Genomic DNA, 22,866 nt, shown 5'->3' with positions numbered 1-22,866 from the left:
GGTACCACCCACAAATAATGTGTTTGCAATTAATAGTTGTTATTAGCATTTTACGACAAACACAAAATATTATAAACCGATCTGCACCATATTATAAACAGATTTGCACCATTTCAATCTTCTGAAAATTAAAAGCTAATTACAGCTACCATTTGTGGTTAGGGAGAGTTGTAGTAGAGTAAATAAAAATATTTTTAAAAAACTATATAAATATATAAACAAAAAAAATTAATTAAAAATTTTAATTGAGATTATATATATTAATTTATATTATAAAATTTCAAAACAATTTTTTTGCTATAATTTTCAGACATCAATATATATATATATATAAACCCAAAATCATTGTTTAAACTTAATATTACACTTTTAAAAAAGTAATTTTTATCATAATTTTGTAATATTTAATTTAAATATTTATATAATATAAATCATTAATGTTCATATTAATTGATGCTTCATTTGGGAGTCAAACCAATGATAATTATTTTGCAAACACATCAATTTCTACTCGTTGTACCAGCTATACAAATTGCTTAATAATATTTGAATTGTAACCATCCGAATCTGCAAAATTTTGCGACCGCAACTGGTGCGTTTACGCCAGTCAAACTCTAAGCTGAAAATTTATAGATGTGTGATATGTGTTTGCAGGTGATTTTCGGCATTTTATAACAACCCAAAATTCATTGTAAACAGCTTTATATTGATTCAAATTTTTGAAAATAAAAACTTGATTTCAGTTTACGGTTACGGATGGTAAGAGAAGATAAATAAAATATATTTTTAAAAAAACTTCTAATAAACATTTTTATTAATACTTTAATCTAATATATTTACACTATAATCATTTTAAAATTAGCATTTTGGCTAAATTATTTTTTCATAGAAATTTATAGATTTTTATTTATATTTGTATTAATAATTTACTACAGTATTTGCTTCTAATAAACAAAAGTTTGATAAATATGTATTTAAAAAAAAATTTAAAGTTTCAAACTAAAAAGAGTATTAATAATACACTTCTACCCTCTGTTGTGTAGTAGGTGTTTTTCTGCCGTGATCCTTGTCTTGGATATTACTTGATTGGTTGTTGCCGTTTCTTTGTTTGTGAAATTGGCTTACATAGAGTTAAACCACAATAAATCAAACCAAAACATAGAATACACACAACTAGAGAAAAGATAAAATACACACAACTGGAATAAAAATAAATAGAAAAGAGATGCACAATCATCATATACCGAAGTTGAACTGTTGTTCCAACTTTTGTAAGGTTTTTATTTAATATGGTTATAGCAAATCAAACCAATGCATCCTTGATATGCTTGGCAAAATCAGGCCAAACATTTACTTGGGGAGCAAGTAAGATGCTTTTTCCTGAATAACCTTCCATGTCTCCTTCACGTGCTTCTCCTCTGTCAATGGCGCTCCAATGGCGCAACGTAGAACGATCTTTCCAGACAAAGCCTTTTGCCCACGCAAAAAAAAAAATGCACACGGTTATGTCTTTAATTTAAAGAACATCATCCAACAGAGAAGAAAAGAAAGGTCACTTACAGTGTGAGAGATGAAGAGTTTCCCTGAGGAGTTTACTGCCTCTAGGAGCTCGAGGTTTCGACGATTACACTTCTTTTCATCGTTATCATCGGTAGGAACCATACGGAAGCAGACGAGAGCAAAGATCCGAGGAGTGATAACCTCAAAGTTAGGATCTTGAGAAACAAGCTGTTCGAGATCTTTGGCCAGTTTGATATGGTTTCTTATATAGTTCTTCAAGGTCTCAGCTCCATACAGCCTTAAAACCATCCATAGTTTCAATGATCTGTTTAAAAACACAATACACAAAATCTCAGTATGTTGTATAATGCATGAAGATGTTCCTGAGAGAGACAGAGAGAGCAAAGAACCTGAATCTTCGTCCCAGAGGGATCTGCCAGTCTTTGTAATCAACAACCAAGTCTGCCTGAGAGGCCTGCCAAAAAATAGTTGATAATAAGACTAGTAAGAATTGAATAAGAAACTCAACCAAAAAAAAAAGAATTTGAATAAGAAATCAAAATCATTTTTACCTTGTTTTTGAGAAACTCTGGATTTGTTGACAGAGCTTCAGTGAGAGCATACTGATCCTATTTTAATCAACATGTCTTTCTTTTAGTACACGAGGAGAAAGTGAGACTAAAAAGAGGGTATATGTACCTTCACCCAAAGTAGGGAACAGTCGAAGTTAGTGAGGAACCATTTGTGAGCATTCATGTTAAAAGAGTCTGCGGTTTCTACACCGTCTATGTACTTCCTATACTCTGGACATATACAAGCACTTCCAGCGTACGCTGCGTCCACGTGAAACCACATCTCATTGCTCTGAGAAATGCAGTAATTACAAGAGAATTAGCATCAGTTCCTCTGCTATTAATTAAGTTCTCTGTGAAGCTTATGGGAAATAAAAAAACCTTTGCAATCTTTCCCAGTGCACCTAATGGATCGACTGCTGTTGAAGAAGTGGTCCCAACCTGAAAAAAACAAAAGAATCTTTTTGAGAGAACATGCTTCATAGTAAGTAACATGTTGGCTAGTGCTTACATTGCCACATAAGAAGAACGGAATCAATCCAGCTTCAAGATCTCGAGAAACGGCTTCTTGAAGCAGTTCTGGACGCAGAGCGTAATTTGTAGAGGAATCTGCTTTCAGCACCCTGCAATTCTCTGGATGGATTCCGGCTATCTGTCAACAACAAACCACCTTTAAGAGTCAGCTTATTTTTAACAAAACTTTCTTTGATAAAAACATCTGCAAATTATTCACTTGGCAAGCTTTCTGTAAAGCTGAATGTGTCTGGTCAGAGGAGTAGACAACAAGCTTCCCAAGGGAGTTCTTGCCAACCCTTCTTAAGACCTTATCACGGGCAGCAATCATCACAACCAGAACAGCTTCACTTGCTGACCCTTGGATGACTCCACCTCCTTTTCCTACAATAAACAGAAGTTAACCAACACTTAGCTAGATAAGTCTTAAGCAAAAGGATTGTTATGACAAGATTTTTTTTTTTGAACACCAAGACTTTTGGGGCCGAAGCCCTTATAATCCTCTAGGCCCAAAACCAGAGCATCTAATATTAATTTCGACACAATGGTCATGTCCTTTCCAGTTGACTAACAAGATTTTATTATGTATTGATAGTTTTATAACCTTTGGAGAGAAACTGATTGGGTAGGTTGAGCAGTTTTGCAAGCCAATCAAGAACGATCATTTCGAGCTCAGTGGCAGCTGGGGAAGTTACCCAACTAAAACCAACAATTCCAAGACCAGCACTCAACATCTCACCCAAGAACCCCGCAACGCTGCTGTTAGAAGGGTAATAAGCAAAGAAGTTTGGGCTTTGCCAATGTGTTACTCCAGGCAATATCTTCGTTTTAACATCTGCAAGAAGAAAAGAAAAAACTCGCATCAGATCTCTCTGTCCTCAACCAAAAAGTATCAGAAATGGTCCAATGAAAATAAAAGTGGGTATGTATTCACCATCAAGAACTTGTTCAACTGTTTCAGGGTGGTCTGGTGCTGAATCAGGCAAAAGGTTGTGAAGATAACCAGGCTGTATCAGAGACAAGTAAAATAACAAAATTGTGTTAATAAACCAACAAAACTATTGCAAAACATAACGTGACGACAATGCAACTTTTGTTAGATCCTTTTGACATAGCAAAAATTACATAAATATGAAACTTTTTGTCACGCATGACATCGAACAGGCTGAGTAAAAACCCACTTCAAATTGAAAAGAAAGTGACCTGAACTTGGCTAAGGACAGGGAAAGATTCGATGGTTTTGTAATAATCAGCAATGAAATCCACCATTCGATGTCCGTACTCTCTCAGTTGCTCAGAGTCCATCGGCTTCAACACGTTCCTACTACCAGTTTCCCTGTTCCATAATAAGAAATAAAAAACAATTACTTCAGACAATATTCGTCTGTAATCATTTCCTAACTTTCAAGAACTTACATTCTTTCTTGTTTTTTCTTGAGTCGCTTTTAACTTGTGCTTATGTCTCAGAAGGTTTCCTGGATGGTTTGGGTTTCAGCCTGCATAGATATCTCTCTTATTTATAGGATCGGGAGTGTGTTTTGTTTTTATAATTTAAATGTTATTTGTACATTTTTAAATGTTTTAAACACCTTAAAAAAAAATAGTACTGAATAACCCTGTCTAAGTTATTATGTTTTCCACCCAAATTGTTATCAAGAGAGTAATGAGATATGGTTGTACTTGCGTGTGTGTTGTGTGTGGTTGTACTTGTGTGTGTGTGTCTGTATGTCAACTTTGCACTGGTGAAATTTTAGGTAGAGATGTTCATCTTTTTTTTCCTTCCTTATATTCTTAGCTCTATATTCCTTAAACAAGTGTATTTTGTTAAACTGTTTGGAGCTAGACTTCTAAAGTTTGTTAAGAGAGTAATTATTTGTTAGACATGTCAAAAAAAAGTTCGTTAGATTATTGTTTTTCTTTTTACAACGACCTAGCATTTGATAAAAAATAATTAAAAACTACTTTAATTGATTGTTTACGGTGGTTGGGGTATATTCAACTAGAAATTTGAAGTGATTTGTATAAAAATGACAAATTTACGGTTATTCAAACGTGAATTTTTAAAATACTTTAAAATTCAGTGTTATTGAATTTGATATTTTATAAAACACTCTGAAATTCACTGTTATTGAACAAAAAATAATTTGGAGACTTTAGAGTACTTTAAGTGTTTCTATAGTGTTTGACGGGACTTCCTTAGTTATAAAAATAAAAATCCAAATCTCATTGTTTTAGATGAGATTCCATAGTGTTTTAACAAAAATCATACAAAATTCTCTAGTTCTCACGCAGTCATCTACAAACTCATTAAAAATCAAATCACTTCAAATTTTAGATTCAATACACCCTTTTAGAGAATTTAGTATGATTTTTGTCAAAACACTTTAACAAATTCAACTAGGAGTTTGAAGTGATTTGTATTAAAACGACAAATTCACTGTTATTGAAACGTGGATTTTTAAAAACACTTTAAAATTCAATATTATTGAACTTGACATTTTATAAAACACTCTGAAATTCACTGTTATTGAACAAAAAAATAAATTGGAGACTTTACAGTACTTTAAGTGTTTCTATAGTGTTTGATAGGAGTTCATTAGTTATAAAAATAAAAATCCAAATCTCACTGTTTTAGATGAAATTCCAGAGTGTTTTAACAAAAATCATACCAAATTCTCTAGTTCTCACGCAGTCATCTACAAACTCATTAAAAATCAAATCACTTCAAATTTTAGATTCAATACACCCCTTTAGAAATTTGGTATAATTTTTGTTAAAACACTTCAACAAATTCAACTAGGAGTTTGAAGTGATTTGTATTAAAACGATAAATTCACTGTTATTGAAACGTGGATTTTTAAAAACACTAAAATTCAATGTTATTGAACTTGACATTTTATAAAACACTCTGAAATTCACTGTTATTGAACAAAAAAACAAATTGGAGACTTTACAGTACTTCAAGTGTTTCTATAGTGTTTGATAGGAGTTCCTTAGTTATAAAAATAAAAATCTAAATCTCACTGTTTTAGATGAGATTCGAGAGTGTTTTAACAAAAATCATACCAAATTCTCTAGTTCTCACGCAGTCATCTACAAACTCATTAAAAATCAAATCACTTCAAATTTTAGATTCGATACACCCCTTTATAGAATTTGGTATGGTTTTTTTGTTAGAACACTTTAACAAATTCAACTAGGAATTTGAAGTGATTTATACTAAAACAACAAATTCACTGTAATTGAAACGTGGATTTTTAAAAACACTTTAAAATTATATATTATTGAACTTGACATTTTATAAAACACTCTGAAATTCATTTTATTGAATAAAAAATAAGTTGGAGACTTTAGAGCACTTTAAGTGTTTCTATAGTGTTTGACGGTAGTTCCCTAGTTATAAAAATAAAAATTCAAATCTCATTGTTTTAAATGAGATTCCATAGTGTTTTAACAAAAATCATACCAAATTTTCTAGTTCTCATGCAGTCATCTACAAACTCATTAAAAATCAAATCACTTCAAAATTTAGATTCAATACACCCTTTTAGAGAATTTGGTATGATTTTTGTTAAAACACTTTAACAAATTCAACTAGGAGTTTGAAGTGATTTGTATTAAAATGACAAATTCACTGTTATTGAAACGTGGATTTTTAAAAACACTTTAAAATTTAATGTTATTGAACTTGAAATTTTATAAAACACTCTAAAATTCACTGTTATTGAACAAAAAATAAGTTGGAGACTTTAGAGTACTTTAAGTGTTTCTATAATGTTTGACGGGAGTTCCTTAGTTATAAAAATAAAAATCCAAATCTCATTGTTTTGATGAGATTCCAGAGTGTTTTAACAAAAATTATATCAAATTATTTAGTTCTCACGCAATCATCTACAAACTCATTAAAAATCAAATCACTTCAAATTTTAGATTCAATACACCCCTTTAGAAAATTTGGTATGATTTTTGTTAAAACACTTTAACAAATTCAACTAGGAATTTGAAGTGATTTGTACTAAAACGACAAATTCACTGTAATTGAAACGTGGATTTTTAAAAACACTTTAAAATTCTATGTTATTGAACTTGACATTTTATAAAATACTCTGAAATTCACTGTTATTGAATAAAAAATAAGTTGGAGACTTTAGAGTACTTTGAGTGTTTCTATAGTGTTTGACAGGAATTCCTTAGTTATAAAAATAAAAATCCAAATCTCATTATTTTAGATGAGATTCCTGAGTGTTTAAACAAAAATCATACCAAATTCTTTAGTTCTCACACAGTCATCTACAAACTCATTAAAAATCAAATTACTTCAAATTTTAGAATACACCCTTTTAGAGTTACATATAATTACATATTCAACAAATTCACAACTAGTGTCGTTCTGAGATTACTTTTCTAGTTTAAAAATAATATTCAACAAATTCATAATTAGAGCAACATTAACGGTTTGACAAATAATTTGTCCTTAGAGTATTTTAATGTTATTTTTGGTGAGGGACAAAAACTAAAGACATTTTCATAATATTTGATTATTGGTAGGACTTTGTAAAGTCCTTAGAAAATTAATTAATTATTTTAATTAAAAAAGAAATAGATAATATAGAGAAAAACATGAGAAATTACAAAGTTGAAAATAAAGAAAAAAAATTCAAACAAGATAAAAAAAGAAAACAAACATTATATTGAATTCAAATAAACTTAAACATTGTTGTGATTCGGTAGATCTCCAAATTTAGCTCATATATGTTCAACCAAATATTCTTTTAATTGATAATGGCCCGGAGTATCTCGAACTTCTGCTCGACGACCCAGTGTAGTACGGAGGTTTGTAGTCCGTTTGACTACAAAAATGGGATCGACATCTTCTGGTTGTTGAAATTCTGAAGCGTGAAGGTAGGAACCTCGTTCATCTTCGACAATCATATTATGAAGTATGATACATGCTTTCATAATATTTCCTATTTTGTTTTTATCCCATAATTTAGATGGATTTCTAACAATCGCAAATCTAGATTGGAGGACTCCGAAGGCACGCTCAACATCCTTTCGCACGGATTCTTGCTTTGTAGCAAATAAAGACTGTTTTTGACCTTGTGGGAGTCGGATAGATTAAATAAAAGTAGCCCATTTCGGATAAATACCATCGGCAAGAAAGTAAGCCAAACCGTATTCCCTTCCGTTGACATGGAAATTGACTTCGGGAGCGTTTCCGTTAATTATTTCATCAAAAACAGGTGATCGATCAAGAATATTAAGATCGTTCAAAGTACCTGGAGCTCCAAAAAACGTGTGCCATATCCAGAGGTCTTGAGAAGCTACCGCCTCCAACACAATTGTTGATTTTTCGTGTCCTTGTGAATACATTCCTTTCCAAGCGGCCGGACAATTCTTCCACTCCCAATGCATACAGTCGATGCTTCCAATCATACCTGGAAAACCACGTTGTTCTCCAACATATAGTAATTTTTCCAGATCCTCGGGCGTAGGATCTCTTAGGTATTGACCGCCAAACAAGTGGATAATTTCGGCGGTAAATTGGAACAAACAATTTCTTGCAGTTGTTTCAGCTAGTCGGACATATTCGTCAACGATGTCAGCCCCAACACCATACGCCATTTGACGAATAGCTGCGGTACACTTTTGAAGGGGAGATAGGCTAGACCGTCCGACAGCATCTTGTGTTTGTTGAAAGTACTCAAATTCTTAGGAGAGACTATGAACTATTCGCAAGAACAATGTCTGGTTCATTCGAAACCGCCTCTGGAATATGTTGTGCGGGTAAGTGGGAGTCTCGCTAAAATAATCATTCCAAAGATTATTGTGACCTTCTTCTCGGTTTCTCTCAATAAATATACGTTTTTTCGCTCTTTCGGTTCTGGAATGATATCTGGAAGTTCTAAGATATCTTCAAACATAGAATCAAAAATTGATTCATCATCTTTGTGGTGGTAATGATAATTGGAAGAATTGGAAGAAGATGCCATGAATGAAAAAAAATGTTTTTAATTCTTAGAGGAGAGAACTTATTTTTAATCTGAGAAGTAGAGAAGTTGTGCATTTTACGAGCATATGTTTCTCATATTTATAGGCTGAAGGAGTTGTATATTGTTTGTCTTGTGACCCTTTTCCTTTATTACATCTTGTGATTGTATTTTCTTTGTCTTGTGACCTTTTCCTTACACTTGAGTCACGAGATGGTTGAAAAAAAATAAAAGACTCACGAGATGGTTGAAGAAAAATAAAAGACTGACTTGTCACCTTTTCCTTATCACTTCTCATGACCACCACAATAGTTTTAACAAAAAGATACAAGAGTCATAAAACATTACACATTGCAACATAAAACAGAGAGTTTCCTTATCACATAATACATAGAATTTCCATTACAAGAGTTTTCATTACTCATTAGTCATAACTATTACACATTGCAACATAAAACATTACCAAACATTAGATAAAGATGAGGACGAGACCTATGAAAATGAAGACCATAACAATAACAGCAACAAAGTAATCAAAGCTAGAGATTGATTTGTTCTTAGCCAACTCACACACCATGTTCTCTAGTCTAAGAAGCTTCTGATCAATCTCAAAGTCAGTCAACAAGGTGAGAGAATCAACCTTCTCGGCTAACTGCAGTGTGTGTCTGTCCCTGGCTCTCATCTCTTCCATTACAGCCTCGTCCCACCACTTCCAAACGTGACACTCGCCATCATCAACATTGTCGCATGTGTAGTATTTGCGTCCAGGATCGGTTGTATTGTAAGACGTAGCTATCTGAGGTTGACTCCCACAATAGCAAGTCTGCGGAAAACCGAATTATACTTCAGGCTGGGGAGGGTACACAAACTGACGGTTCTCGTACTCTAACTGGGCTTGGTCTTCCTGATTCAGAGCTTCTATTTCGTTGTAGTCACTGTCCGAGCCATCCCCACCATCCCCACCAAATGTAGCAGACTGGGAAGGTTGGCTATAGCTGTAACGCCCCATGTGTAATAAAACCTGTATTTATAAAGATGGAAACAACTAGCAAGTAAACTTTAAAAACAAGCAAGTTAAACGAGCAAGTAAAACTTATGATTAATTAAAAACATACAAACTTATGATTAATTAAAAACAACCAGGAAGCATACAAACCAACCAAACAAATAACTTAATATAGAGACCGATCACATAAAAAGCATACAAACCAACCAAGCATACAAACCAACCAAACAACTTAATATCTAGAAATACTCCGCAAGGAGCTTCTCTTTGGCTACTTCTTCAGCCTCAGTGAGTGTGGTGGTTTTGGATTTGGCTATCAGACTGTCTAAGATGGCAAACTTTGACAGTTTTTCTTTCTTCTCCAAATCTTCCTTCCTCATTTCCCAAACCGCCGTATAGTTAGCAACATACTTCCCCTTACCCATTGCACTACGTCTTGCTTTTGCAGCCTTTACACCTTCAGGTCTTGTCTGAGCTTCCTCAACAGCCTTTACACCTTCACTTGTGGTTGAAGTTTCTGAATCTGCCTTCCTCTTTGAACCTCCAGAAGATTTAGTGGGGTTGAGGTTAAGCCATTTCTGCTCATACCTCAACACGCACCACACATGTTCAAGTGTGAATTTATAGCCCTGATCAGCGAAGTATATGTCGTGGGCCACCTTCAGAACATCATTCTCATGCTTACCACTAGTAATTCTTCGCTCCGCAGCCGCATATGCACCACAAAACTTGTTGACAAGATCATTTATTTTGTGCCACCTCTACTTGTAATTCCGATGCGCGGAAGTGTCACCACCAGGTCCACCATTCAGAGCTTCGAAGAAACAATCCCCTACTCGTTTCCAGAATGTCCCCGACTTTTGGTAATTGCTGGTAATAGCGTCTTTAGAAGTGTTTAACCAGGCACTGATCAGCATCTCGTCCTCCACTGGGGTCCATTTATGTCTCTTTCCACGCTCCACGGGACCGTCTGTAGGTGGAGTTGGAGCCTCGCTTTGTTGTGAACTGAACAGAGGGATCTGCGAAGATCCAGAATGATAACTCTCATAAGGAGAGTTGTCATGAAGAAGACTTCCTTCTTGATTTTGAAGAAGGCCCATATAACCAGCAGACTGGCTATACGGTGTCCTTGGATCCATAGAAGAGAGATGTGAAAAGAGAATTAAGAAGAGAGATGACTAAGTGAAAGCAGAGAAGAGAGAAAGAAGATGATGGTGATAAAATCGTTTTTGGCAGGATGGTTAAATAGCATTAAGAAGGGAGATGAGTGAGTTAAAGCAGAGAAGAGAGAAAGAAAAAAATTAATTAAGACAATCATAATGACCTAACTACAAAAGTACAACTCAGTTAATACACATTACACAACCATAACATGACATATAACTACCAAGAGACATTACTTCAACTCAGTTAATACACATTACTTCAAGTCTAAACGCTTTGGTTCCAATCAAACTAGAGACAAATTTCAAGTTAAAGAGTTCAAGTCTAAACGCTTTGGTTGCAATTAAACTAGAGATTAACTACATAACTACATGCCTACACGACTTATATACCAACTACATTACTTGGGAGCTGAATAGAACGTTTATTACCTGGAGCTCTGGACGAAATGGTTGTATGTGTTATTGTAGATGATCCTCGCCCCACCAGCTTTGAAACCGGGTTGTAGATGATCCTCGCCTCACTTCACCTAATAACCTCAGAATCAAAAGAAACACATTTCAGTTTATAAAAACAGAACACGAACTACTTAAAAATAACGAGGATCGTCTCCATTCACATTGGTATCAGATTAATAACACAACTAAAAAATAGAACACGAACTAGCAAACCAAGCGAAGCAAATCAATGACTAAAAAATGCTATCAGATTCGAGTAAAAAATGCTATCAGATTAGAGTCAAAAAGCTATCAGTCTATTAATAAGACAAACGAGAAAATAATACATGCAATTCCCACCTCCGAAGTAGATCGAAAACAATAACCAAATACATGCAAATCGATTGAACCAGATACGGAGGAGGAACACCTACCCTTTAACCTTCGACTTGCAAAGAAGAGAGAGGAGAACCGCCGAGTGAACCGTCGATTGAACCGCCGACTTAACCGTCGAGAGAACCACCGAGATATCCGTCGAGAGAACCGTCGAGAGAACCACCGAGAGATCCACAGTCGAGAAGAGATGCCTCTGGAGGAGATCCGTCGACAGGAAAATCGTCAGAGACGAGATGAGGCGTTCACCCGAAATCGCCTTTTCAATCGCCCACCTTGAGAACGAAACAGACGAAGAAATGAAAATGTCGATCCATTTTCGATACTCCCCTCACGAAAACTCATCGCCCACTCCGGAGACGACACGTTGCAGCTAAGGAGGCGCTCAAATGTATCTACACGAAGGACGTCCCACTAATTTTTCGATTAATTGCATTTATTTTTAATCACATTAACACTAAAGACTTCTTTTAGATATACCGTTAATCATGGTCTTAGTGTCGTTCTGAGATTACTTTTCTAGTTTAAAAATAGTATTTCATATTTCAATACTTATTTATTATATATTAAAAAGTATAGATAACACTACTTGATAATTTTACGACCACACTTTTAATTTTTTTTTTTTGAAGATTTAGAATGATAGTTTTTGAAGGTTGTAGATAAGATAGGAACACTCTACTAGGCTCGGAAGGTTTTAGTTTAGTTTGGTATTATAGATAGGATTGTAATTGGTCCGGTTTGTCTATAATTGTCAATTAGATCGGTCTCTCTCTTTAGTAAACCGTGTGTGTGTAAATGTATATGTATGTAGAGTGATTTAGCTCGAATATAAAGGCTAATGAGTTTAGGATTATTCATTGTCCTGCATAGCTGTTATGTGTTGTAACAGCCGGAGAGATACAAGAGAGAGAGCTAGAAAAAGGAATCAATTTTCTCAAAAAAAGCTTATACACCTTATACATCTACATGAAGCTATAGATTAGATCGGTTGGGGCAAAAATGTAATTAAAATTATCTTCAGACTATTAGGGGTAGTTCCCTAATATAGGATGTCCCAAAGGTTATGTACGTGAATTTTTTTCTTAGAGAATGAGGAATCTTTAAAAGCTAAAGAATTGTTTGCATCAAAATGGAGGGAACGTTGCCAAAAAAAAAAAAAAAATGGAGGGAACAGAACCTAAAGTCGAAACACATGAGCAATTTCAGAACAGTCTACTTGGACGCTTGTGAACTCGTATTCAACAATATCACCAGCATGACAAAATATTTTCCTTTTGTCTTCTTATCTTTGCGTACAAACAAATATTAGTGTTTTAAACATGTCCGTGAAACCGAAGAGATTGCTTCTTTTTTCCTACAGCTTAAAGCTGTATGGCGCAGACCCAATTGTCAGTATCCTCCAACTCATATAGCCCACTGTCAAAGCAAACAGTATGTGGTCTAGATTTAGAAAATGGCGGAATAAAAAAAAACGTGTAGGGCGAAAATGATTTAAAATGCCAGATATCAATACCATTAAAACATGATCATTTCCAAATTATATTCTTAATGAATGTTTTAAGTTTTCCAAAAATACATTTATTTTTATAAAGGATTAATAAAATTCATTAATGGCATTTGAGTCTTTTAGTTTTGGGCCTGCAGAAATATATTTAAATGGATCAACAAATAATGGGCTTACACGTATTTATAAAATATGTTACTTTTATTTAATATAAATATTTTATGTTCAAATATTAGACATATATATTCTGAAACTAAATTAATAAAAAACATAATGACATTATAATGTTATTTTCTTAAATCTATATATTATAAAATTAATTTTAAATCTAAAATAAAAATAAAAAAATACAAACTTATAATAGGTCATTAACAACAAAAATAAACTAATATTGTCATATTAATAAGTTTTTATATTATCTTTTTTATTTGGATGACATAATAAAAGTTGAGTCTAAGTTTAAAGACCACATGTTTATGTAGTATTAAAAAGTATGTGATTAATTTAATAAAAATAAAATACTATCAGATATTTTATGTTTTATTCGATCATTGGTATTAGATCACAGGTTAATAATGAATTTTGGGGTTTTTACCGGGTTCTATCGGATTTTTAATTAACGATTTTTTCATTAAATCTTAACTAGATTATATACATGGTACGGGTCTACCAGTTCAGCAGATCTGGGTCGAATATGAAAACACTTTTTAAAACTCAAACATTATTTTCAAAAAAAAAATTAATTATATGTTCTTTAATAAAAAGTTATAAATTCATGCAAATCACTCTTGACCAAATATTTGTTCTATTTATTTTTATTTTGAAGAGAAAAAAACAAATCATTGACCACTTTATATGTTTAGCAATAATTTATATAATTATAAATTTTTAAAATTATATAGTAGCAATTTCGGATAAAACATTGTTTAACTTATTTACAAACATAAAATGGTTGTATGACGTATTTTAAGTTTCGTCATATTGTACACACTATTACAAACCCGCATAATTGAAATTTGATCATGTTTCGGTTTATATAATAAAACGAATAATAGTTAATCTTTATACTGAAAAAACAACAAAAAAACACCCGCCCTTTCAGATCACAATCTAGTTTTACTTTTAAGTTCTAATATTAACCAATGGTCCAATACCCACTATGCTACATGATCTGGTCCAACAAATCCAACTTTTATTATATAATAATGTAAACTTTACTAGCTTCTTCTATTGATTAAAATTTAAGCACTTTCTAATTTAGAGTGCCTAAACCAATAGTTATAAGAAATGACATTACATAAGGACATTATCCACAGCTTTAAATTATGAAGTACAATCTAAAAATAAGCAAAAATTACTTTGAATAACAAAACTAGAACTTAAATGACAGAAGTACGTGAACACCAGCCTTCTCTCTTGGTTATATTTGGCGACAAAGCAACTGATAGCACCGAATCTTCATTTTTGAATTTCACCTAATTTTTGGTTATTTCGTTTTTTTCCTCCACCATCGTTTTTTTCCGTCAAGGTGGATTCATTGATATATAACATGGTCCTAACACCACAAACATTTCCATCTGCAAACATCACAATCCTCACCAAAAACAGGACCAGCAAAACAGAGGAAACAACTACCAAAAAAAAAAACAAGCTCCAGCAGGCTCAAATGTCATCCCCTCTTTGCACTTCAAGCGGCCTCCACCATCGTTTTCTATTATTATTTTTAATACTAAATAATTATGCTATTACAAAATATAAAAAAAATTACAGACAATTAATACAACCTAAAATTCTATATATTTTAAAGGATTCATGTTTGTCTAGTGGCGAAACCACATGGAGGCAATGTATATAATTCCCCCACTTATAATTTTTTTGCCTCCGTACATTTCTCTATGCCTCAACAATAATATTTTCTATCTCCACCACTGTGTTTGACTGTATCACTTAAACCATCACATCTAATTCACGTTTGACGGTATTTCTTGTATTATGATGTAGATCTTTTGTAAACTTTTCTCCATTATTAAATATCTTATTTTTATATAGAGATCGCTCACGTCAAACCGATCAACCCATGACCAAGTTTTGATATCTGATTTATTTTCTGACGTACATCAAATTTGAAGTCTTTTTAATATTATTAGTTTTAGGGAAAAATACATAAAAATATTAAAGTGGTATTTATTGACATTTCAAATCTTACATGTTTTTCGACAACCACTTTTAACTTTCACTGAATCTTTATTTAGTTTTCAGATTTAACTAAAAACAAAACAACATTTTGAAACTAAAGAACTCGATTAAGATTTGAAACCCAAAATTATGTTGGATCCAACCTGTTGTAGAAATGGTACCAACCCAAACTGAACCTCGACTAAACACGAACCGAACTTTTATAATATCCGAATGAGCTAAATTTCATGAATCTGAAAATCCAAAAACCGATTAAACTTGAATGAGATCCGATTGGTTCTCAGAATTCCTAACCCTACTAATGCATACTTGCAAAGTTAATTAGAAACTATATGTTTTTATTGTGCACATTTAACGAATATATTGTTTTAATTACATCAAGTGAATGTAACGTTTATTTGGACCTGCATAGTAAAATGGTCTAAAGTGGGTATACGGCTTTTAAATTTCAGGCCCAATATGAATATTTTTATGTTTAATCGTCGCCGTCTTTCCTCGCCGATACAGGAACGGGAATTTCCATGGCGGCCAGGTGATTAATTTACCTTGGAACTTTAGAACAACGAAAACAACATAAATTTTACCTTGGAACTACATTTTCGGCGTGTCTTGATCCCAAAATCAGTTTGATGGACTAACAAACTTCATCCAAATGATAGCTAAAACCAATTTTAGAAATGAACTACATCCACAATCCAACATGCCTTATATTAAGACCAATTTTATATGTTTCTCTCGTGAGAATTATTCTGCAACACCAAAATCAAACACTTGAATTAAGCAAAAGGGTTTCCAAGTGTTCTGTACAACTTTTAAGACACAAAATCTCCTATTGAGCGGTGATTAATTTACAAATAGCAAGAAGCAAAGCTTTCAAACAAGTTTAGTTTGTGAATGATAAAAAAAGGATCAGAGATACAGCCACGATGAGCATGTCTCTCCTCTTCTTTTTTTTTCTTACTTTTTCTATTGCAGCAAAATCTGAGTTAGAACATTTGTATACATCACCTGTATAGTCTTCTGAGGTTAAAAAGGTATCCTCTTTTGCTTCTTCATATAAATTTGACTATGGTTGGTTTCTTCGGTTTGTATTTTGTATAAGTTGATAACAAAGTCAGCTTTAGAGACTTCCGTTCTCAAAGCTCGATAGCCGTGAGTCTGACAGAACGCTAAACAGTTGTGTGTCTACTAATAACTACAAAACCCAAAACAACAAAAGCTTGTAAGCCTCTCTGGATTCGGAAACTGAAGCTAAGATCAGGATTAGGATTATGTACCTTAATGAAGGGTCGGTCTCTCCCAGGAAATGAATCGATAAAACTGTCCTTTAGAAGTAGAGAAACCTGAGGAAAGACAAAAATTGTATATATATTTACTGAGAGACTAGAGTGGAAGTAGTAATTCTTTTACGCTTTTGAGGAAGAGTCGCTATTACCCTGTCGCTATTGGATTGAACACTTGTTATGGTGTGAGAGTGTAAGTCTGAGCAAAGAGACTCCATGTAATCTCTCATTACTCTCAAGAATTTAGTCGCGGCTTCTGCCTGAGAAGAACATTTGGTCATATCAAATCGGGGTCAAGTAATACAAATTTTCGGTCATGCACTGGTAACTACTTACTTGTACTTCACTGCATTTATAAACCGGATGTTTTTTAGCAGTCGAGCTATAGTGAGCCAGTGTGGCGTGGATTGGAGTCAACTGAGCCATAAGTTCTTTACGCTGAGGCAATGTTGGCATGTTACATACTTTCACCTGAAAATAGCAAAGTTAACGTTACATGCCTTGAGAGTTGTGGATTCTACTTGACAGAAAGAAAGAAACAAGAGACTTTCATGGTAAGGCCACCAAACCTGATTGCCGAGGATGTTAACTAATACAAGATTAGACGTCTTGACTTTCCAATCTGTAGGTTTACTGTGTATTCCAACCTGCCACGTGGTGTAAATTGAGACTGTGTGACCAACAAGAAAACATACATATAGCTCACGATTTACGATCCAAACAACAACCACTAGTAGACTAATGAACATTCAAATCCTCAGAATAAGTCATCATCTAACTAGCTATTAGAGGCACGGCCCGAGTTACTTCATATGAAAAAAATAAAACTTACGAGGAACGGAACGGGTGCCTCCAGGAAATCAGACATCCTTCCGGGCAAAACCTGAAAACGACAGAGAAAAGTTACGAATAAGGAAACCCCCAATTTTATGTGGTCCACTGTTTTTCTAGTGATGTGGTACTTACCGGAAGCAATAAACTCTGCCACTGAAACGGCTGAATCATTGGGACAAGAGACAGTACTATAGCTGACAAAACACCCTGCATTAGTCATTGGTTAGTCCAACTGACAAATTTTCATTTAAATCTTCTCAAGGGGACTGAAAATGGATAAACGATCGGAGGATAGAAGATTTAACTAACCAGATTTGGGCAGATTACCACAATTTGCTTCTCTAATAAAACTCCTGAAAGGAGTGACAAAATCTGGGAGGAAGAAAATACTTTGTTAACTCAAGGCACAAAGAAGAGTTGCACATTGCATCCAACGCAAAAAACAACTAGAATCCGTACAGTTTCAAGAGAGAGAATACGGCAAACTGTTGCTGTTGTCCACATTGAGAGACCCATGGCCTCCTCAGCAGCTGCCAACCTCGCATTTATCTTTGGCAAAGAAAGTTAACTGAGATGAGATTACAAATTAGAGGAAAGATATAGTTAACGATGTAAAGTATACCCCGGAAGAATCAGAAGAGCAGATATATTCTTCTGACAATCCAAGAGCTGAAACAGGTGGCCGTGTATACTCGATGGATTGTAAATGTTCCAGCGGCTGGAAAACTACTTCACTTCCACGGGAAGGAATTGCCAATGAATGGTAGCCGCAGATTAACTGTAACGCATCATTGTTATGTTCCTATCAAGAGAACAATGACCATTAATGAGATAATAGAGCAACTAAATGATTAAACTACTAGTGATCTCCTTACCTTAGCCCATTCCAGAACTAAATCATCTCCGAAATCATTTTCGCTGTTCGATATATCATCAACCTCGTCTGACAACACACTTCTAGCTGAACTGCCATATATAAAAAGGTAAAATCTGAAATTATACTGGTAACGAACTGAATCATACACCGGGAGATAATAAGATCAATTTTGTTGGATAACAATTGTGTTAGTTCACCTGAACACGGACTCACAGCTTTCCATATGCTCTATCGGTTGGGTCCTAGGATCGGTACATGTAACATCCGGAGAAACATGGCCGTTCTCAAAGCTTTGAAACCTTCTTTCGGGCGTATCCAAGTGGTTCTCAGATACTTCGGAAGAACTATCATCGTAGCAATGAAAAACTTTTCTCCCATCTCTTTCTATTTCCTTGATCTGACTTACATTTAAAGTATCACTGGTGACGACACTATCTGGAGATTGCGGTTCTGCAAAGTCTGCAATGTCACTATCAGATATCAATCCAGCAGCAGCAGCCGTGAGTGCCATGACTCCATCCACAGGTATTGCAGAAGCCATCCAATTATCAGGGTTGCTACGAGGTGAAGAAACACATCCATTCATTCTGGAAACTGATGGACTATGGCATGCAGCAGCGAGAGACATCTCACTAACAAAATCTGTTATCCGTTTTAGGCGCTCTTGTGCAATCATACTGCATCAGCAAGTAAAACACCATCAGTTTTAAAGTTCTTCAATCTCTAATCAATGCAAGGAAAAACCATAATAAGAGTAGGGCATCTTTTCTACCTGTTTAACATCTCAAAGTGTAGCTCAAAAAAGGGAACTCTGGTCAGCAAGCAATAGCATCGAGGTGCAGAAACCAAAAACCGACTGCCTCCTCCAGATGAATGCAAGGGTGAAGCAGTGCTTAAAACACCAGGAGGTCTCTGAACAATCTCCGAGACATGTAAGCAAACACCATACAATGTCGCATCATCTGCTACCTAGAATTTTGAGTGCCTCATGTAAGTTTTTATATGGCTAACACGAAAGCAGAGGGGCATGCAGAAAAGATAGATTACCTTGAATGAAAATATGAACGATGAATCATCTTTGCCTAAATGTTCCTGCAGTAAATTCGAAAGTATCATTATATTCAAACAACATAGATGAATTACAGAAGCTCAGACAGATATGTAGAATTAATTTCAGACCTGTCCATACACAAGCTCATTTAGATCACTAAGAGATGGGGTCCTCTCCAAAAGCCGTGCCTGTTACGAAAAATCACGTTTTGACACTCTTAGTTGCTGCATAAATCACAGAATAATGATGCCAAATAACGCCGCATATATTGTTACCACCAGCAGTATGAATCAATTCTGTATAAATTTTCTAAATAACTGATATCGCTCATAACTAATAATATACCAATGCAAATTAACGGTCATTAAATAGATGTAAAAAGACACAGAGCATGCATATCATAATACCTTGACACCACCAGGAAAGCAGAAAGTTGCTAGATCTTTTGGACGCATTGCCACCTTCTTCCCAGGAGGGTATTTAAAAAGTATCTGCGCATAAAATAAAAGTTGATATAGAAAATAAATAAACCAACTAAATCTGCCATGGAACAGAACAGAGGCATCTATCTATATAATAGAAGCCGCAAGCGAGAATGTATTAGACATGAAATAGAAGAGTGGCAAACAAAGTTGACAATGAGCCAAAAATAAACAATCAGAATAGGTGTCTCATGTTACAGATATAAGCACGTCCAAAACTATGAGAACTCAAAGAGTAAGCACAAACCTGTGGCTCCAATATTGGAAATTGAGGCCCACGGTGGCGGAGTATTCTGTAGTCAGCTACTTCATACCTTGACATCTCCATCTCCCATTTCTTCCTTCTACGGAAGGCCTCCTCACTGGCTTCAACTCAGTTTCCGATGATGAAGCCCCACAATGATAAAATGTTCAAATAGTGAGGTCGGCTCCTTATATTTTGTTTGGTCCTGGAGTGTTTATCAAATTAAAACATTAGTCAGCTAATGTGCTATACCATAGCAAGAAGATTTTAGACGATCAAGGGGAAGGGGAACTACGTAGCCGAAACAAAGTGTCAAAGGTTACACCCTAGAGAGATTAATACCAGAGCTTTTGAAGAGTGGAGCTGGTACCACTGTCTTTTCTTGGTTTGCTAAGACCTTCGGGATTGAACGTGGGCCGACTATCGTCACGTAGATTGCTGACCCCACGCCAAGCCTTGTGCATCTGAGTTTTCAGTCTCTGGAAACTATTTGTGCGCCTGTGTCCTGGAGTCTCTATCTCATTTTGAGGGTGCTTATGTGCTAGTGATGGTGACTGTGGTAAGACCGGACCATTAAAGTACACGTTTTGAATAGTCTCTCCAGCTGCTATAACTGCATCCGGAGTACACGAGGGAGAGTCTTGCTCACCTGCAACTTGGCTCATTTCCATATTTCCAACAGTTGTGTCATCAGTTTGTGTCTCACACATTAACCTCTGCATTCCATCATCTTCACCTTCCTTTCCCAAGACGCTGTTCTGATCCCTCCCTTTATCTACTTCAGTTCCATCCACCTTGAGATGACCATTTGCCACTTGTGTATCAAGTTGTTCAATCTCTCTACCAGGAGTATTTGGGGTCGTTGTCCTCCCTCTCAGGTGAAACCTGAACTAGATTCTTCACAATCTCTCTCCAACACCGCTTGTTCTTTCTTCATCCCTCTTTACCCTTACCAAAGGAGGCTGCTCATACTGCTTAGGAGACTCATGTCCTTGACCATTTTCATTCCTCCCCACTTCTTCTCTACTCTCTTTCGTGAATCATGTCGAAAGTAGTAGTATGCTCATCGTCTCCATCCCTAAAGACGTCACTTTTACATTCATCCGTCTTATTGGGGTATCTGAAAAGATCAATCTGTATTCCCATCTCCCCGGTGAACTGCCAACACCTCTCCCTTCATATCCGTATTAGAACTCGTCTTTCACACAACACCTCTCAGACACCATGGATTACTAGCATATCTTCAGATATTTCCTAAAAAAAACATTAACATCAACACACTAGAAGAAATGAATACAAAATTTCTAGTGGAACTCGAAGAATCTAACGACCTCTTTTTCTGAAAAACGAAAACCCTAATTTTCGAATTGGGTTGAAATCGAAGGAATCCAGAGAGGAATAATTCAAGGTTCCAGCTATCGCGAATTGAAAAGAGCCCTCAGAATCAAATCACAGCAATACAGATTTAGGTTCAGGAATTTAAGAACGATATACCTCCTCCTCCTCCTCCAGCCAAATCAATCAATGCTTCCTCCTGAGGAATTGTTTCTTATTTTAATTTAATGAAAAATTCAAAACATGAAAATCAATCCAGATAAAGGAATCAAACTTGTAACGGAAGGGTTGGATTGTGATTTTATGGAGGGAGGAGGGAGGAAACGAAATGAATGCGCGGCGTGACGATTTGAGAGAGAGAGATTATTTGACCAACACAAAAGCGGAAATGAATCTTCTTCTTCTTCTTCCTTTTTGTCTGTGGGCTCGGGGGGAATAAGATTGGGGAGTAAAAAGATTGTGTCTAAATATAGAATTATACGTAAAAAGGGAGGTTATACTTAATATCAGGAGAATAAACAACAGCTCCTTTTGTTTCTACTCTTCTAAAACGTGGCCTTCATGTTTTTGAGCATACATTACATACACCCAAAATATATTATTCATTATGTAAAATTTGACTTGTTACCTTTAGACAAGAAAATAGACTTGTTTTTTCTTCTACTTACAACTTATGTTACATTGAAATCGAGAACTGGTACACAGAACATCTAGAAGCGTAGAAGTGAATTTAAAAAAAAAATTAAAAATCAGGTACGTGTTGGAAAGAAGCATATATCCAAATATATACATATATATATATATATATATATATATATATATATATATATGACTAAAATGTATATGATTCAAACTAAAATATACATTTTTCATTTATATAATTTAAATGATTTCATATTGTAATTGTAGAAATATAAATAAATTAAGGTTATAAAATTATTATCAAATTAATTATTTTAATATTTCATAAATAACTGACACAATATATTTTAAATACATATGCTATATATGGCTCCGATTGACGTGTAGACTGTTGGGGCCTTACGATATTCTAGAACTGTGAAAGTCAAAACAAAACCAATTAAACTTTTATCTTCAACTGTTTTTCTAAGATTTCTACAGTTTTCAATCGTCAGATTGTTAACTATTTACTCTTAAAATATTTGTTTACTCTAAAGCCAGAATAAACGATGGTTGTGAAAGATTTTTTGTGTGCATTTTCAAGTTTCTTTCTTTCTCTTATAAAAATTAAAAAATTAGAATAAAAATATGTAACACAAACAAAATAAAATCCAATAAAATATTAAATTAAATCAAACTAAAATTTCAACTTCCATTTTTTCTTGTACAAACATAAATTATTATTTTATTATTTTAGAAAAAATAAATAAAATACAATTTTTGGAATAAATTTTCACTAATTTCTAGTTTTAAGTTACATAATACTCCCAATGTTTGAAGAGATATGTGTTTTAGAATTTT

The 22,866-nt window shown here is 34.4% G+C and overlaps 5 protein-coding genes across 6 annotated transcripts in view; all 5 read right to left on the bottom strand.

Moving 5' to 3' along the window:
- Positions 1-1,076: 1,076 nt before the first annotated feature.
- On the bottom strand, positions 1,077-4,161 carry LOC108834205 (phenylacetaldehyde synthase-like). Its single transcript, XM_056995534.1, has 12 exons — positions 4,002-4,161; positions 3,789-3,921; positions 3,520-3,592; positions 3,190-3,420; positions 2,806-2,969; positions 2,584-2,724; positions 2,454-2,513; positions 2,200-2,364; positions 2,073-2,129; positions 1,911-1,975; positions 1,561-1,825; positions 1,077-1,470 (listed from the first exon to the last, which is right to left on the bottom strand). Coding segments are annotated over exons 1-12 (1,476 nt in total). The 5' UTR covers positions 4,004-4,161; the 3' UTR covers positions 1,077-1,350.
- Positions 4,162-7,703: 3,542 nt separating this feature from the next.
- LOC130500182 (uncharacterized) lies at positions 7,704-8,210 on the bottom strand. Its single transcript, XM_056994935.1, has one exon. It carries the CDS (start codon positions 8,208-8,210, stop codon positions 7,704-7,706), a length of 507 nt encoding a protein of 168 aa, XP_056850915.1.
- Positions 8,211-9,820: 1,610 nt separating this feature from the next.
- On the bottom strand, positions 9,821-10,720 carry LOC108834204 (glutathione S-transferase T3-like). Its single transcript, XM_018607551.1, has 2 exons — positions 10,347-10,720; positions 9,821-10,169 (listed from the first exon to the last, which is right to left on the bottom strand). The coding sequence occupies exons 1-2, from the start codon at positions 10,718-10,720 to the stop codon at positions 9,821-9,823; spliced, it is 723 nt and encodes a 240-aa protein (XP_018463053.1).
- Positions 10,721-16,038: 5,318 nt separating this feature from the next.
- LOC108825149 (uncharacterized) lies at positions 16,039-21,797 on the bottom strand. 2 transcript variants are annotated; one of them, XM_056995060.1, is made up of 19 exons: positions 21,544-21,797; positions 20,392-21,303; positions 20,053-20,254; positions 19,731-19,814; positions 19,452-19,511; positions 19,320-19,364; positions 19,045-19,241; positions 18,470-18,949; positions 18,271-18,361; positions 18,018-18,197; positions 17,855-17,944; positions 17,705-17,767; positions 17,528-17,602; positions 17,394-17,444; positions 17,131-17,208; positions 16,898-17,032; positions 16,714-16,821; positions 16,556-16,621; positions 16,039-16,473 (listed from the first exon to the last, which is right to left on the bottom strand). In XM_056995060.1, exons 3-19 carry the CDS (start codon positions 20,131-20,133, stop codon positions 16,399-16,401), a joined length of 1,959 nt encoding a protein of 652 aa, XP_056851040.1. In that variant the 5' UTR covers positions 20,134-20,254; positions 20,392-21,303; positions 21,544-21,797; the 3' UTR covers positions 16,039-16,398. The 2 variants fall into 2 exon arrangements, with proteins under 2 accessions (XP_056851040.1, XP_056851041.1); XM_056995061.1 differs by lacking the exon at positions 21,544-21,797 and adding an exon at positions 21,381-21,455.
- LOC130500181 (ABC transporter C family member 5-like) overlaps positions 20,385-22,866 on the bottom strand; it is a 6,365-nt gene continuing 3,883 nt past the window's right edge. Inside the window, exons 5-6 of the mRNA XM_056994934.1 lie at positions 21,077-21,223; positions 20,385-20,934 (exon numbers count right to left, since the gene is read on the bottom strand). Of these exons, the coding sequence (XP_056850914.1) occupies positions 20,385-20,934; positions 21,077-21,223 (697 nt within the window). The remainder of the gene's footprint in view (positions 20,935-21,076; positions 21,224-22,866) is intronic.

The sequence above is a fragment of the Raphanus sativus genome, chromosome 9, assembly GCF_000801105.2.
Source record: "Raphanus sativus cultivar WK10039 chromosome 9, ASM80110v3, whole genome shotgun sequence".
Taxonomy (NCBI): Eukaryota; Viridiplantae; Streptophyta; class Magnoliopsida; order Brassicales; family Brassicaceae; genus Raphanus; species Raphanus sativus.
This window is presented reverse-complemented; position numbering and strand designations above follow the sequence as displayed.